General features: G+C 25.0%; 1 protein-coding gene across 4 annotated transcripts in view; it reads left to right on the top strand.

Annotated features, from left to right (window-relative positions):
* The window catches only part of LOC122851273, a 162260-nt gene that overhangs the window by 21665 nt on the left and 125467 nt on the right, over positions 1–15128 (top strand). For 2 of the 4 annotated variants that reach the window (XM_044150397.1, XM_044150399.1), the window contains exons 1-2: positions 1591–2840; positions 6222–6350. In XM_044150397.1, the coding sequence (XP_044006332.1) occupies positions 6269–6350 (82 nt within the window). In that variant the 5' untranslated portion in view covers positions 1591–2840; positions 6222–6268. Of the gene's footprint in view, positions 1–1590; positions 2841–6221; positions 6351–15128 lie in introns of those variants that run through there. The other 2 variants (XM_044150396.1, XM_044150398.1) reach the window with 1 other exon arrangement.

Here is a 15128-nt window from a genome sequence, read left to right on the forward strand (position 1 = left end):
GTTCTTGTTAAGTTCTTTGACGTTCTTGAAACGCTAGATGAACGTTGTTATATTTTTTATGTAATGTTACAAAAGAGTTATCAAGTACATACGTTCATTTTAAATTCAAAAGCAGTCTTCCAACATAACGTTACATGATAAACATTTAAGTATTAAATTTAAAAGTTACAATATGAATTTTTTTAAAATTTTTTTCTTTAGCTATAAGTATCAATTACTGTAAAATTCAAATATGATAAAATTAATTTTGCACTCTTATCCTAGAATTTAAAATGTTTGTAATAAAAAAGGAACATTTATAAAATTTTTATGAGCTTCATTTTTTTATTCTTTTACTTTATTCAATTGTAAGATTAAAATTTGATTGATAAATAGAGAATTGGATAACAGCTGATGCCATATAAAAAATCAGTTATTATATGTATGATGATGTTGATGGTGATGAAGCAATCTGGGTTATACGTGTTGTATTAAATTTCACATCAAAGTAATATCAGTCAATTAGCTGAGATACATCAGAACACTTACAAAGTTATATCAAGTACATATATGACACTTTGACAATTGAATAATGTTATTCTATTGGTGATAGTTATAGAAGGACTTTGAGTATTAATATCTCTTCCTTTCTCAAGCCATGCACTAAACGTTTCTAACTCTGGTACTAGTAATTAACCGAGGCGATGCTGTGTGAAACGAGCTAGTCGTTTACTCTCTCTCTGTCTTTATCTCACTCTATTTTGCCCTCAATTCTCGTCACCCTTTCTCTCTCTCTCTCTTCCTCATTCTAATTCTCTCTTTTGGGTTATATATTTTCAATCCCCTTTACCTCATTCAGCCATCTCAAGGGAAGTTGTGAGTAAACCGACCATGTCTACGAGTTTTCACGTAGATCGGAGAGACTCTACGTTGTCACAAGAGTTGCATACTTATCTTGAGGATTTTCCGCACTGTGATGATAACGATAAATTACTTCCATGGCTGAGTCATTGAAATTCAAAATTTTTTATAAAAATAAATAATTGATAATTAAATAAACAAATAGTTTTTATATTTTTTTTAAATTATTAACTATTTTTTTTTGCAATTTATTATTTATATTTACATGATGATGATGATGATGTTTGATTACAAATGGCATTTAAAATATTTAATGCTCATTATATTTGCTTAAATGTACATTTTTTTTTCAAATAACTTTTTTAAGTTTATTTATAAATTTTAAATAAATAAATAAAACAAGTTGTAAGTTGTAAAAAAAAATTTCAAAGAATTCGTTTAAACGTCATGGTGAATTTGAGTAAAACTTATATATTTAAGCTAGAAATGTCAAAAGTAGAGTACACTATATTTGTGTGTATATATGTGAGTGCAGGTAGATAGGGGTGGTTGGGGTGATTCAAGGGTAGGAGTGAATTTCGTTCCGGGAGGGATGCTGGAAACGTGAAGAAGTAGAAAAAATAAAAAATAAAAGGGGTTGGTACATTGGTTGGGCGGGGGTTTTTTAGTAGTCGCGTGAATTTGAGTGAGGGGGATGAAATAATGGTTCACATGACCGTCACTATGGCGCTGATAAGCCACCAGGACGTCAGTTTGCTTTCGAAACGCGACCGAAACGGATCAGTGTCTTGCGTATGCTCTCGAATTAATTGGTTTTTTTTTTTTCATAATTATGAAAATTGTTAAATTAAAAAAAAGCATTTTATCATAGTCTTGAAAAAATTATTATTATTTTTTTCATTTGTGCAAAAATAATTGTTAGTTTTATTTTTTTTTATTTTTAAAAAATCATAAATATTTTTTCATAGTGAATAAAGTGTGGATAAAATAATTTTTGTTAATTTTTTTTTTTTTTTTTTTAAATTTAAATTGGCATTGTCTTATTAACAATAATATTTTTTTAGTAATAAAATATTTTTTCTTTTGTATTATACCGAGTGATTTATTTGATATTTTTTTTTGTTGGGATAAAAATTGAGTTGGAGATACTAATAAGTAGCAATAAACAGAAGTGATCGTGAATGTTGGAATAGAACAAGATATATGATGAATTCCGCATCCCTTGAGGCATCTCTTTCACTTTGATTTGCTCGAGCTTTCGTCTCAATTCTATATTTCTATGGAACTTTGGCAAGGATAAAATAGCCTAAAGCACTTTTATATAAACATACCATAAGCCAGTATATTCAATTAAATTTCTGTAGCATATAAATAACAAAAACAAAAGTTTACACAAGAACAGTTAAACAAAAAAAATATTAAAAACAAAAAAAATTAAATAAACAAGTACCACGGTCAATTAATTTTATTTTTAATTGTTAAAACAATAATTTAAAAATAAAAAATTGAATTTATATTTTGTGGTATAGTGAAAGCAATTGATGGATATAAAAATACTTGAAAAATGCTTTTTATAAAGTTCAAGTGATCATTGTGATTATTGAGTGTTTGTTAAGCTCTCAAAGAGTATGAGTTGTCCAAAAAAATAATATCAAGCTCATTGATCAAGTGTGTAGCTCAACAATTTTAGTGTTGCGAATTAATTAAAAGTTGATCCAGTTACATAAATATCAAAAATACAAGTTAATAATTTGAAAAAAAAAGTTGTAATAAAAAATATAAGTAAGTGTGTACACGTGGGTCAAGCGAAAAATTAAAATTATACAAAAAAAAAACCATCCTAATGATATTCAGCAGTGTATATTCGTTCAAACATCGATAGCCCCCTTCACATCAAATGATGAATTGTTATTTTGCGTGTTTGAAAAAATAGCAAGAGTGATTATTATCAGTTTAATCGAAAAAAATCACAAACCATAAATAAATATACTAAAGAAAAGGTATGTTTAAATGTTGTTGCCCCATCATGACTCATAAAGAAACAAGATTGTTTTTATTTTTTATTTTTTTCCATTTTTTAATTTCAATTGTGTTTCATTTTTTATATCATTGCTAATATTATTTTTTTTTTTTGTTTATTCTTTTAGCTCTTTTATACTTGTTTTTTTTTTTTTTTTTGAATATACTTGATGTCTACATCTAAATAGGCTGGGCTCATTGCCAAAGTACCTGTCTCTAGAAGCTTTTCGCGATTTGAACCAGCTGTATTATTATTTTTTGTGTGTGTCGGTAAAATAAAATTCAAAGAGAAAAATAATAAAATAAAAAAATCAAGTAAATAAAGAAAATTATTCCATTGCATAAATAATTTTTTTTTATTCATTTTTATCTTCTTTGTTTTTATATTTAAAAAAATATACTATAGTGTTGCATTGTACACATTTGTTAACACCAGTTTTATAATATTTTCAAATGTCCAGTGTAATATTCTCTTTGTTTATTTTAAAAATAAAAAAATCCTCAGATGCATGAGTTACTTGTTTATTTTTGGTATTTTATTATCAAGGTAAATATCAAGTCCAACATTAGACTTTTTATTTATTTAGTTAAAAAAGCTTTAAAGGATTATCTCTTGGAGATAAAAAATAAAGCTTTACATTTGCAAAAATTCCTCACAGGCTATTTTCTCTTTTTTTAAAATATATTTTATTGTCCATTATTATTATTATTATTAAAGTCCACCTTTATGTTGCTTTAAAATAAAACCAAAAAAAAGCTCCTTCAAAATCTCAAGATCCATATTCTTCAAAAAAAAAAAAAACATAAAAAACCTTCAAAAAAGAATAAAAAATGTAAATCCATTTTTTTTTTTACCATAAATTTTCATTCAAATGATTATTTAAATTTTTTTATTTTGAATTTTTCAATTTCACCATGTTATATTGAAATTTTTGATAATAAATTTATCAACTTTATGTATTTTTGACATTTTTTATATTCACTTTAATCCTCCAACGACCCTTCACAATGCTGGTCAATATAAGCTCCAATTTTATATCAGTATACCTTTTATAATTTCCATTAATCTGTTGTATTAATTTTACGTAATATATTTTTTTTTTTTAATAAAATTCAAGTAAACACAATTTTCCAGGGTCAATTTATTTTGTTCAATTGACTCATTTTACTTTTCCAGTGACATGTCACTCACCCATCCTCATCAGTGAATACTCATCAATTTTTTTTCTTTTTTTCTTTCACTTGATGTGAACACAAACTGACTGATGGATCCAACATTCATTTTTTCTTTCACCCCTGGTATATAAATGATTTTCGCTTGAAAAAAAAAAATATAACTAAACAATAATAAAATAATCACTCATTTGTTTTTCATGCTCTACAACTGTATATAACAATAATAAATAAAATTATCTGATATATATGTCTCACTTATGTATTTTGCGTGTCAGAATAAATGATAATGTTTCTACAAATTTTTTTTTTCTTCCCATCGTGATGGTATATTAAAAAACAACAATAAAAAACCACAAAATTGATTAGTCTTTTTATCTTGACGCATGGTTTTTAATATATTTTTTTTTTGGCTATTTTACTAGGGTAATTTTGAGATAGATAACAGTGCAGATGTTTGAAAAGCTACTTTGACGATAAGTATGGATCTATGTGTGTGCATTGTCTAGTCGAGTGTGTGTGGGTAAAAGACGTAAAACTATATGCCAACACACAAAAGTGAAATGTTGTGTTTTACGGGAAGTTTGATATGTTGGATGAGAGTGGGAGCCATTAACCCTTGTACAGGTGTTGGTAACCACCAGTGGTAAAAGTTATTTTTATTTCTATTTATGTTTTTTCATACATATATATTTTTGTTTTTCATCTCATTCGATGGGCGAATATCCTGTGGATTTATCACCCTCTCTAGAATATTTTTTTTTTTATATATATTTATTTATTTTTGGTCTCTCTATGGTGGGTAGTCTCTCTTATATATTTTTTTTTTATTTTATTTGTTTTTTCTTTCCACATTCGCATACAGTCTGGACGATTATTTTTCGCTCGATTTAATTATCGTACCACGATAAAGCTTCCTTCATTCGTGGTGCAGTTTTTTTTTTTTTCTCTTTATCTTTTTCACTCTTCCACAAATATTTTCTACCACTGATTTTTTTTTTTTTTAAAAAAACTCCATTCCAGGATCACATTATATCCTCTGGTCTTGATTTTATTGCCTCATTTGTTTTTTCCGGTGATGCCATTCCCTCCTTTAAATTTAAAAGAAAAACAAAAAATTTATTTATTTACTCTAATTATTATAATTTTATTATTTTTTCTTTTTTTATCTAAATTGTTTTGTGTCAAAATGATAAAAGATAATAATAATGTATTTTTATATACTTTTTAATATATTCGTGTGGAGAGTGATAAATAAATACGTATATATTTTTTAGGGGATGATAATGTTTAAGTTAAAAATAAAAATACAGAGTGTGTAATATTATATTCAGGGATGTCATAATTTTAAATAATGTTAAAGCCATAAGAATAATGGAAAAAAACATTCGTATTGCAAAAAAAAAAAGAGATAAAAAGAGGGCAAAATGCGAGTTAGTTAAATTTTTTTTTTCTTTTTGTCATCGTTGAAGAAGGAATGCATATGACGTCTCGTGTTTCAAGACTATATTTCAGCAAGTAATATAAGTAAAAAAAAAATATGAAAAAGGGGTGAACGAGAAGAGCCACTACAAGACTTCAATGAATATGTTTGCTTAGGGTGTAAAAAAAATAACACGTGTGTAAAACTACTCTCTTGAATCAATAATATTAAGAGACTTGTCAAATGTTTATATTATTTTCATCTTTAAACAATATTTAAAAATACAAAAAATAATATATATTCGTTACTTGAAGAATAGAAAAATAAAGTATTTCTAAAGGTGTAGAATTTCATTTTTTTTTTTTTTTTTTATTTCGTTGTCATATACTGACATCTACTTTAAGCACATCACGTAGCATCCGGAGATCGCGAGTGCACTTTTAAAATAGACGACGATGTAGCATATATATCGTGACCTTTTATTCGTTCTATATTTTTTTTTTTTTAAAATTTTTTTCGACCACTCGTCATGTATACACAAAGCTGCTTTTTTTGTCATATTTTTATTTTTAAATTTTATATAATAATGCATGTCTCAGCTCATTCAAACTTTGCGGCAAGTGATGCAAGTCAATGTATGTGTGGGCAGGAGCAATTTGTCTCTTTTTTTTTCAATGACAAAATTATTATTACTATTATTAATTTGACGATAAAAATAGACAATAAACACAAGTAATAATATTTAAATTTGTCTTTTATTTTTCAGCTTGGTGAGGCTTTTGATATTATGTGAGAAAAAAGTAGAAAATATAAATGACAGACAAGGAGCCAGTTAAGATGTGCGTCATTGGTTCTACAATTTGGATCTTTATTATTTTTATCATCATTACAAATGGTGAGTTTTTAATTATACATCAAGTATACTTGATAAATTTTTATTTGAAATATAAATAGATATAAATTATAGTTTGATTTTTTTTCTATGAAAATTACATGTATAATTTAGATATATTAGTGATATATATATTTAAAATATATTTATTTAATTTTAATCTATTTGAATAGTTTATAAATTATGATTAAAACGTTGAAAATAAAAATAAATAAAATTGAAACACACCGAGGTTTTAATTTTATTTTTTCAGTGGACGAGAAAATATTATGTAATCGGCTTAGTGAGTGGTATTATAAAAAATGCACTTACTCATCGTGGCAATAAATATAAAAAAAAAATATAACAATAATTCTTTAATTTTTTTTTTTTGTTTTCATTGTCTATTTAATTATTATTATCTTCAATTTGACCGTGCGAGAAAACGAACCGAATTTAATCTTTTACATCAAATGTATTTTTGTTTTGTTGGATAGTATTAATTTTTTTTTTATTTTAAATTTGGATTTACTCAAATTTTTGATTATTCATACGTAATAAATAAAAAAAAAATATTCTATTTATTTTTTAAATAGAAAAGAATAATGGAAAAAATTTTTTTACATATAATTTTTCTTTTTTTTCTTGATGCAGTCAAATAAATGCTTAGTTGTATAGTAAAATATTATTTACGACAACGATAACGTCAGGTCAATGATTATGTGGGTCATGTTACTTTTTCTAAACTCGCTAATGTTTGTCGTGTGCACACACAAATTTAAATACAGTAAAATTATTTACCGTAAAAATTTTCTTTTATTCCAAATATTTCAATTTTTTCATGACAAAAAAAAAAATTCCTCAAAGCCACAAAAATTTACCCAAGTTAGAGGTGTTTTATGAAAAATAAAAAAATCAAAATTCCTTTGGGAATAACTGTATTAAATAAACAAAAATCTTTCTACAAAACAATTTCGTTTCGTTGATGCTGCGAATATTCACTAGGGGTTACAAAAAATAGAGGAAAATACCAAAAAAAAATTAGATCAACCAAGTGGTGCATCACGAAATAAATAAATAAAAAAAATTAAAAATTGTGTGTATATATATTTTTGACTAAATTGAATACGATAAGGAAAATATTTTGAAAAATCCCACGACGATTAAGTCAATTTGTATTCATTGGTGCATTTTCGGTAAAGTAATTAGTTCCTTCTATGTACAGTATAAGATTTCCAGGCTTCTGGACCAAAGTGAAAGCCAATTTACCCAGAACGAGGTATAAATTTGTAAGATATATATCCCTTTGCAGCTATCTTGCTGACACTTGCGGGTTAATGTGACCGCGCGCGCGCGAACATCACTGAAGCGGAAATTACTTGAGTCAGTGAGATTGAAATAGAAAATTCAACGCAGTCTCTCTTGCCTATTTTGCATATCTATGTAATCTTGATTTTATTTCCAACAGATACCATTATATATACACACATACTTTTAGTCACATGTGTTATAAATAATTTCTTCTAAATTTTTTTTTGAAAAAGAAAAGCTCATTTTGTACATGTCCAATTTACATAAAATATTTAAAGATGAAAAAATATATTTAAATTATATAATAAAAATGGATATAAATTTTCGTTAAATATATATTTTGATTATCTGAATTATATTTTAAATGTAATTATAAATTATAGTTGAAATTTATATTTTAAATAAAGTTTAGATATAATTTTTGATATAATTTTTATCAACTTTTCTCTGGCTGGATGTATAGAACCTTAACGAATGCTGAATTGTATTTTTGCTAATTTTTTTTATATGCATTAATTTGTCATGAGATATTTTATCTTTTCAGTGACTGGTATATTTCAATTCTACTCAATTCGATTCAACGGACTCGGTTAAATTAATTTGTTTGTCCCAATTCATTTTCAACTAGCTTTTCCCTTGAATATTCAATTTATTCTCGAGAAAATATTGTTTTTAACTGAGTTTAAATTGAGCTCTATGCAACGAAGTAAAAAAAATATATATACACATATATTTTTTTCTTTTTATGATTATTTTTATTTTATTAAAATAAAACTCAAAGTTTATATTTTGTTTTTTAAATTCACTAAATCAAAGACATCAAAGCTCGGTTATATGCACTGAAAAATATTTTTTTTTCTCTATCAGATTAATATTTTATAAATCAAAAAAGTCATTTTTAAATTGAAGACTATTTTTGAGATGCAAAAAATTTTTTCCTTAATTCAATTTAACTCGAAAATTATTTTAATAAATAAATATAAAACTAAACCTTTTTTTAGTTCAAATGAATTTTTTTTTTATCAAAATAAAATACTTCAATTTAAGATAATTCTACGTATTTTTTATAAATGAAATTTTCTTTGTCAAATAATCGTTTAATTCTCCGGAAATAAATAATATATCTGCAGAAAAAAAAATAAATTTTCTACTGTGGAAAAGTGATTGGAGGTCATGTTTGTAAATATATATTTATGGAATCTATTGATTTCATTGTGTATTATACATTAATAGCAAACACAACAGCAGCAGCACAATGATATACAACTTTTGTATATTTGTATTTGTGATTTACATGAACCATCTGATTTGTTTTTCCTCAAGGAAAACACAATCGAATCAAAATTTCCATTTCACATTCATTGTGCTTTCGGTTGATACGTTTACATTAAAATTTTTTATCACGAAAAAACTTAAACGTCAAGTCATCCGGACAAAGCTTTCTATAAAATATTTTCTTCATTATTTTACCCTTCAATTTCATACTCGCTAATTTACTATATTTTAATTTAATTTTTTAATTTTATTCTACAAAATTTACGAATATATATAAATATTTTAATTTTCATAAAATGCGGTTCAACAAAAATGAATTGTAGCTGCAGACAAAGCTCTTGATAATTTGCTTTTGAATAGATATATTTTCTTTTGTTTCGTTTATTTATTTTTTTTGTAAAAATATGTTGTTTCCATAGTTGCGAGTAAATACGATAAAAAAAAAAAGGAAAATAGTAGAAAAAAAACTGGATATTTATTTTTTTTTCTACAAGACTAAATAATGGGATGATATTTTACGAAACGAATAATTAATGAGGAGTTATATTCTTTCATTTATTTTTTTTGAAACAATGTAGTTCAAGTTGTACTGAAATATCTTTTGTACATATTGCTGGGTATATTGACTTGTTCATTTCTAACAACAATAGCCAGGATTTCTAACAAAGTCACTGCAATTTCGATGGCAATAGTACACACATATATATTTATGTCTTAGTGTTGTAAACCATTGAATTTACCTCATTTCTGTCTCTTTCAGTCTTCATCATTTTGTCGTCAATGATGTGCCCATCTATATACACATATCTTCATCTCGGTCACGATTGCATTGTTATAATAGAGAGCATTGTTTGAACGTTGACGTGCTAAGCCCTCAGGCAACCAATCAGTATTTGCACTGGTCCTAGTCCCATCAAAGATTTCAGCTATAACCTATAATATTACCAACATCTCCTTTTCTTATTATTCTTCTTCATCCTGTGCTCTTTTCATTAACCATAGATCGTCATTTTATTTCCTGCATATCATTAAACAAACCAAATCAATTTTTTTTCTCTTTCAGCATATTCAAAAAAATATAAAAACGAGCGAGTATAATTTCTATTCACTGATTTTTCTCTAGTCATTATTAAAAAAAAAAAATTCAATCGGAAATATTCGTCGTGTACTATTTTTTGATATATATTATCTGGAAAAAAATATGTATGGAGGAAAAATTTTAACAAAGACAGCTATAACAGATCAAATTTACAATCAAAACTGACAGACTTTTTTAAATTTTTTCTTCGCGTTTGTTTATTAATGTTAATGTTATTTTAAAAATAAAAAAAATTAAAGAAATGATACAAGACATTTAAGATTATTTCAAGATATTATTTTATAATTATTTAAAATTGTTATTAATATAAGAAATTGAATCCTCATTATTCTGAGACTGCATTAACTCAACTAATGAGATTTTGATTATTTATAATGTGCATTTTTAAATATTCATTTGTTCATTTTGATAATTACTTTTCATTATTGTTTTTTAAATTATTAATTTTTTATATTTTTGATTTTAAATATCATCTCAAGTTGCGATGTACATTATTTATTTTCCAGACAAAAGTCCATTATATTATTTTTAAATAATTCTTGATTTTATTTAAATTTATAAGTATATTTTTAATCGTTCATAAATGTTTAAATAATTTTTTTTTTATGACAAAAATATATAATAAATCAAAGAAATATCTTCTTCTTTACCCTCATTTTTTTTTTATTTTTTTTTTTTCAATTTAAAGATTAATTATTGTAGTTAAAGTAACTGCTTAATTTTTATGTTTTTTTTTTCTTTGAAAAATTCTTTCTCCCTGTTTAATAATGGTTATACTTTAATAAAGTTCAATGGTCTTTGAATTTAATCAAGTCTTTTTTTTTTCAAGCCAAATAATTTTTTTTTATATAATTATTATTTTAATTTAAAAAATTTTCATCGACTCATAAAAAAAAAGTATTTATTTTAATTATTCTGAATAAATTTGATCTTGAGTAAAAAATTATTTTAAAAATTTATTAAACAATGTAAATTTCAATTATGAATTTTATATAAGTTTATATTTTCTAGCCTATATATACTAATTATCACAGTTATAAAATATAAATAATCATCAAAAGAAAAAGCCATGTTTTCCTAACGCCAGATTATGTAATTTAAATTTTATCCAAGTAATTTAAACTTAGAGTCAATTTCAGTATATTATTTTATGAAAACTTGCAAGTACACTCACCAAGTTTTCATAAAATAATATAACTAGATGTGTCATTCAGTCTAAAATGATGACAATTAAAAAATATTATTTCGAGTATCCATATTGTAAATAACCTTCCAACTATCTAAACATAAAAAATCTCAGTAAGTCGTAAAAGATGTATAACAAAAAATCTGATGTTATTTTCTTCGTACACATAAATCCAACTTTACGATAAGGAAAAAATAAACATAAAAATAGTAAATTTACAGTATATATTTTTAGCAACACTATAGATGATAGTGTAAATACATAAATTGATGAGTGTGTCTGTGTGTGTGGGTGGGCGGGTGGGCGTTGGACGTGAATCCTTATCAATGAAGCCCTGTGAAGTAAAAGTAACATGAAACCTAGGTGGGTTTATTTTTTAATGCATGTTTTGCATAAGGGATTTTGCGCAGGTGGACATACACAAAAAAAAAAAAATAATAATAAAAAATAAAGGGTAAAAGTTTAACCAAGAAATTTGATGACTCAGAAGTTTTTAAGGTGGATTTTTTGTGGTGTCATTTATTTTTTTCGTTGATTTTTTTTGTTTGTAAAATATCGCTTATTTGGTTTATTATTTATTCACACTTTATTCAAAAAATACATTTCTAAATTGGATACATTTTTTACCTTTATCATATATGCTGAATAAAAATGTCATGTTCAATCGAATTATACTTGTTGAGCTTCCCATTCTTATTTTCCTTTAATGCATTTTGCTTATTCATGTATCAAAACTTGGACCTATTTATACTGTCACTATTGTATGCTACATACAAATCGAATAATTTGTCTTCATTTTTTTTTTTTTTTTTGCTTTCATTTGAAATACACAACAGAAAAAAAAATATCGACAAATTTTGTTGGAATTTTTTACTGTAATCTTTTGTGGTATCAAAGATGCATATTTGAAATTCTTACAAATAAAAATGAAATAAAAAAAATAAACAAATTGATCCACTGGATTTTTTAAATTTCAACGTCTTTGGATTTTTTTTTAAATATTTTTTTTATTACTTGGAGATCTTTGACATCAAAAAAAAAAAAATGAAAATTGGTTTTTTTTATATCTACAGTTCAACTGAATGGTAAGATTTATGTCGTTCCAGTTGTAACATTGCAAGAGGTGAAATCCTTATGCCGCGCGATGCACCACACCAAGACCACCGGAATTTCCGTTATTTCGTGATCCGGTTCACACGTTTGGTCTACGTGCCTGTGGCTTTAATTTGCGAATATAAAGTTGTACCAATACACCAACGATTTGGTTCATCATTTTGTTAAAATATTTTTATTTTCAAATAAAATATATTTTTTTAAAATAAATCATAAATGCTAACCAATTGGAAAATAAATTTTTCGTTTATAAAAATCGTAAAGATTGACAGTGAGTGTTAAAAATAAAAAATACGTGTTATATAAAATATAAACTTTCAGCAATTTTACACTAAACTTTTTATGTCATAAAAAAAAAAATGAAAAAAAAAAAAACACATTTCATTTTTGAATTGATTTTATTTGATGACATTACTAGTATATAGTTTTTTGAACGACAAAGTCAACTTTGATTTCCAGAATATTTTCCAACGACCCTGATATAAATAACATTTGATAAATTTCAAAAATAAAAACTACATCTTTTTTTGACTATATTTAAAAATAAACATTAAAGAAAAAAAAATGTAGCTTTATGTTCTAGATTTTGCATAATGAATTATTTAACACACGTTTGTTACGTAATTTAATTATGTTTATGTCATTGGATTTGCTGGGTCTGCAAGTTGCAACAAACTTTTTATTCTCAAGCACAAAGAGAATATTGTTATCAATTTTAAATTGTCGTATTATCGACAAGAGGGCTATATGCATTTGTTCTATCCACCTCTACACAACAACTCTCATTATTTTTTTAATTTTATGTATCAAATAATTTGTTATTCAATCAATTTTTCAAGTTGACTGTCGGGAAATATTAGGAAGTTTATGTATTTCAAAATATATAACCCTTGTTTATTTATATTTATACTTGCACGTTTGTTGACAAATGTATCTGCATGTAATAAAAAAAAATATATATAGAGTATTTACTTGAATAAATAAAATGTAAACAAACATTATAACCCAAGCCGTAGAATCAAATAACACTTGATCACCCAACTTCAACATAAACTCAAATATAGTCAGACTAATGTATACTTGACATTATAAGTATTTTATTCAAATAAAACAAACTATAAAAATAATAAATAATATATTAATTCATGTGCGTGTGGATGTGTGCTTAACACGGGGGATAATGTTATATAAGCGATACTAAAATTCATTGACTTGATCAATTCATGGGGCGATATGTTTGAGCTATTTTTAAAACAAAGCTTGCGGTTGAATTAGCATCTATTTTTCAATGTATTTTCTCATTAGGAATTATTTTTGATATAATATTGTCGTTAGATTCAAGGTGAAATCATTATTTTTAATTTTAGTATTTTTTGGATTATTTTTTGTCGTGTTTTGTTTTTAAAAATATTTCTAAGCATAAATTTCATGAAATTATGATTTTATAATTTGAATAATATGTAAATATAGTTATTCTGAAAATTATGGCAATTAATTTCAAGTACTTTTATTTTTTTTTCAATTTTATATATCGGCCCTGACTTAAAGAGAAATTCAGAATTTTTTTGCTGCAGGTTATATCGGTTCAAAAAAATATTTCTAAGCATAAATTTCATGAAATTATGATTTTATAATTTAAACAATACCTAAATATAATTATTCTGAAAATTATAGCAATTAATTCCAAGTATTTTTATTTTTTTTTCAATTTTATATCGGCCTTGACTTGTAGAGAAATTCGGGAATTTTTTGCTGCAGGTTATATCGGTTCAAAAAAATATTTCTAAGCATAAATTTCATGAAATTATGATTCTATAATTTAAACAATACCTAAATATAATTATTCTGAAAATTATAAAAATTAATTTCAACTATTTTTATTTTTTTTTTCCATTTTTCTCTCAAAAAAAAAAAAAAATCAATCGAAAAGACAATGTCATAAATAGCACTTATGTTTCTTTACCTTCAACACGACAATATATACATGTATACATATATAAATTGAAATTTCAAAGCCTACAACATATTCTAGGACAAAAGCTTCAATATTATTATATCGATTTATATATACCATGCTACTTTTGACCCTCTTAACTGAGAGGCGCTTTCAACGGCCCATCACCTCGAATCACAATTCATTCATCTGGAATATATTTCCAAGGCGTTGGACAAGAAAAGATGTTGAGACTACAAACGTTAAGTGCTATATGGAATAGAGAAAATTGTTTTACTAACGACCTGTAAAAAAAAAAATTCATTGAAAGCACATAGATTCATGTTTATCGGCTATTTTCTATAAAACCTCTATCAAAGTGCAATTTTCGCTTGAAATATAATAACACATAAAAAAAGAAAAAAAATGTAAATTGTCTTGATCCAAAAAAAAAAAAAAGAAAAACACTTGTAAAACATTCTTTGACATAATCCAAGTTTCACACAAAATTCTTATCATGTTTTTAACATCATTAACCCGAGAATAAAATAAAAATAATAAAAATTGCATAATGGCTTGGCTTTTTAGACGACTGACAATAAAAAAACTATAATACTGTCCACAAAATTAACGTTAGCAGTTATACAGTTGTTGTTGTAAATATGTTTAGTTGTACTTAATCTGTAACTGCTATTTATATACAGTATATAACAGAATTTTTACGACTATGATTTTTTTTATTATTACAATTTACAATTTATTTTTTTACTTGAAATATTAACGATGGGGTTGACTTGGTGGATATTAAATGGACCATGTTGTTGCTATCACTTTTGTTAACAATGTCATTCTCTTTACCATTATTTTCAACCCTTTTATATATAT

Source organism: Aphidius gifuensis, linkage group LG3 (assembly GCF_014905175.1).
Source record: "Aphidius gifuensis isolate YNYX2018 linkage group LG3, ASM1490517v1, whole genome shotgun sequence".
Classification (NCBI taxonomy): domain Eukaryota; kingdom Metazoa; phylum Arthropoda; class Insecta; order Hymenoptera; family Braconidae; genus Aphidius; species Aphidius gifuensis.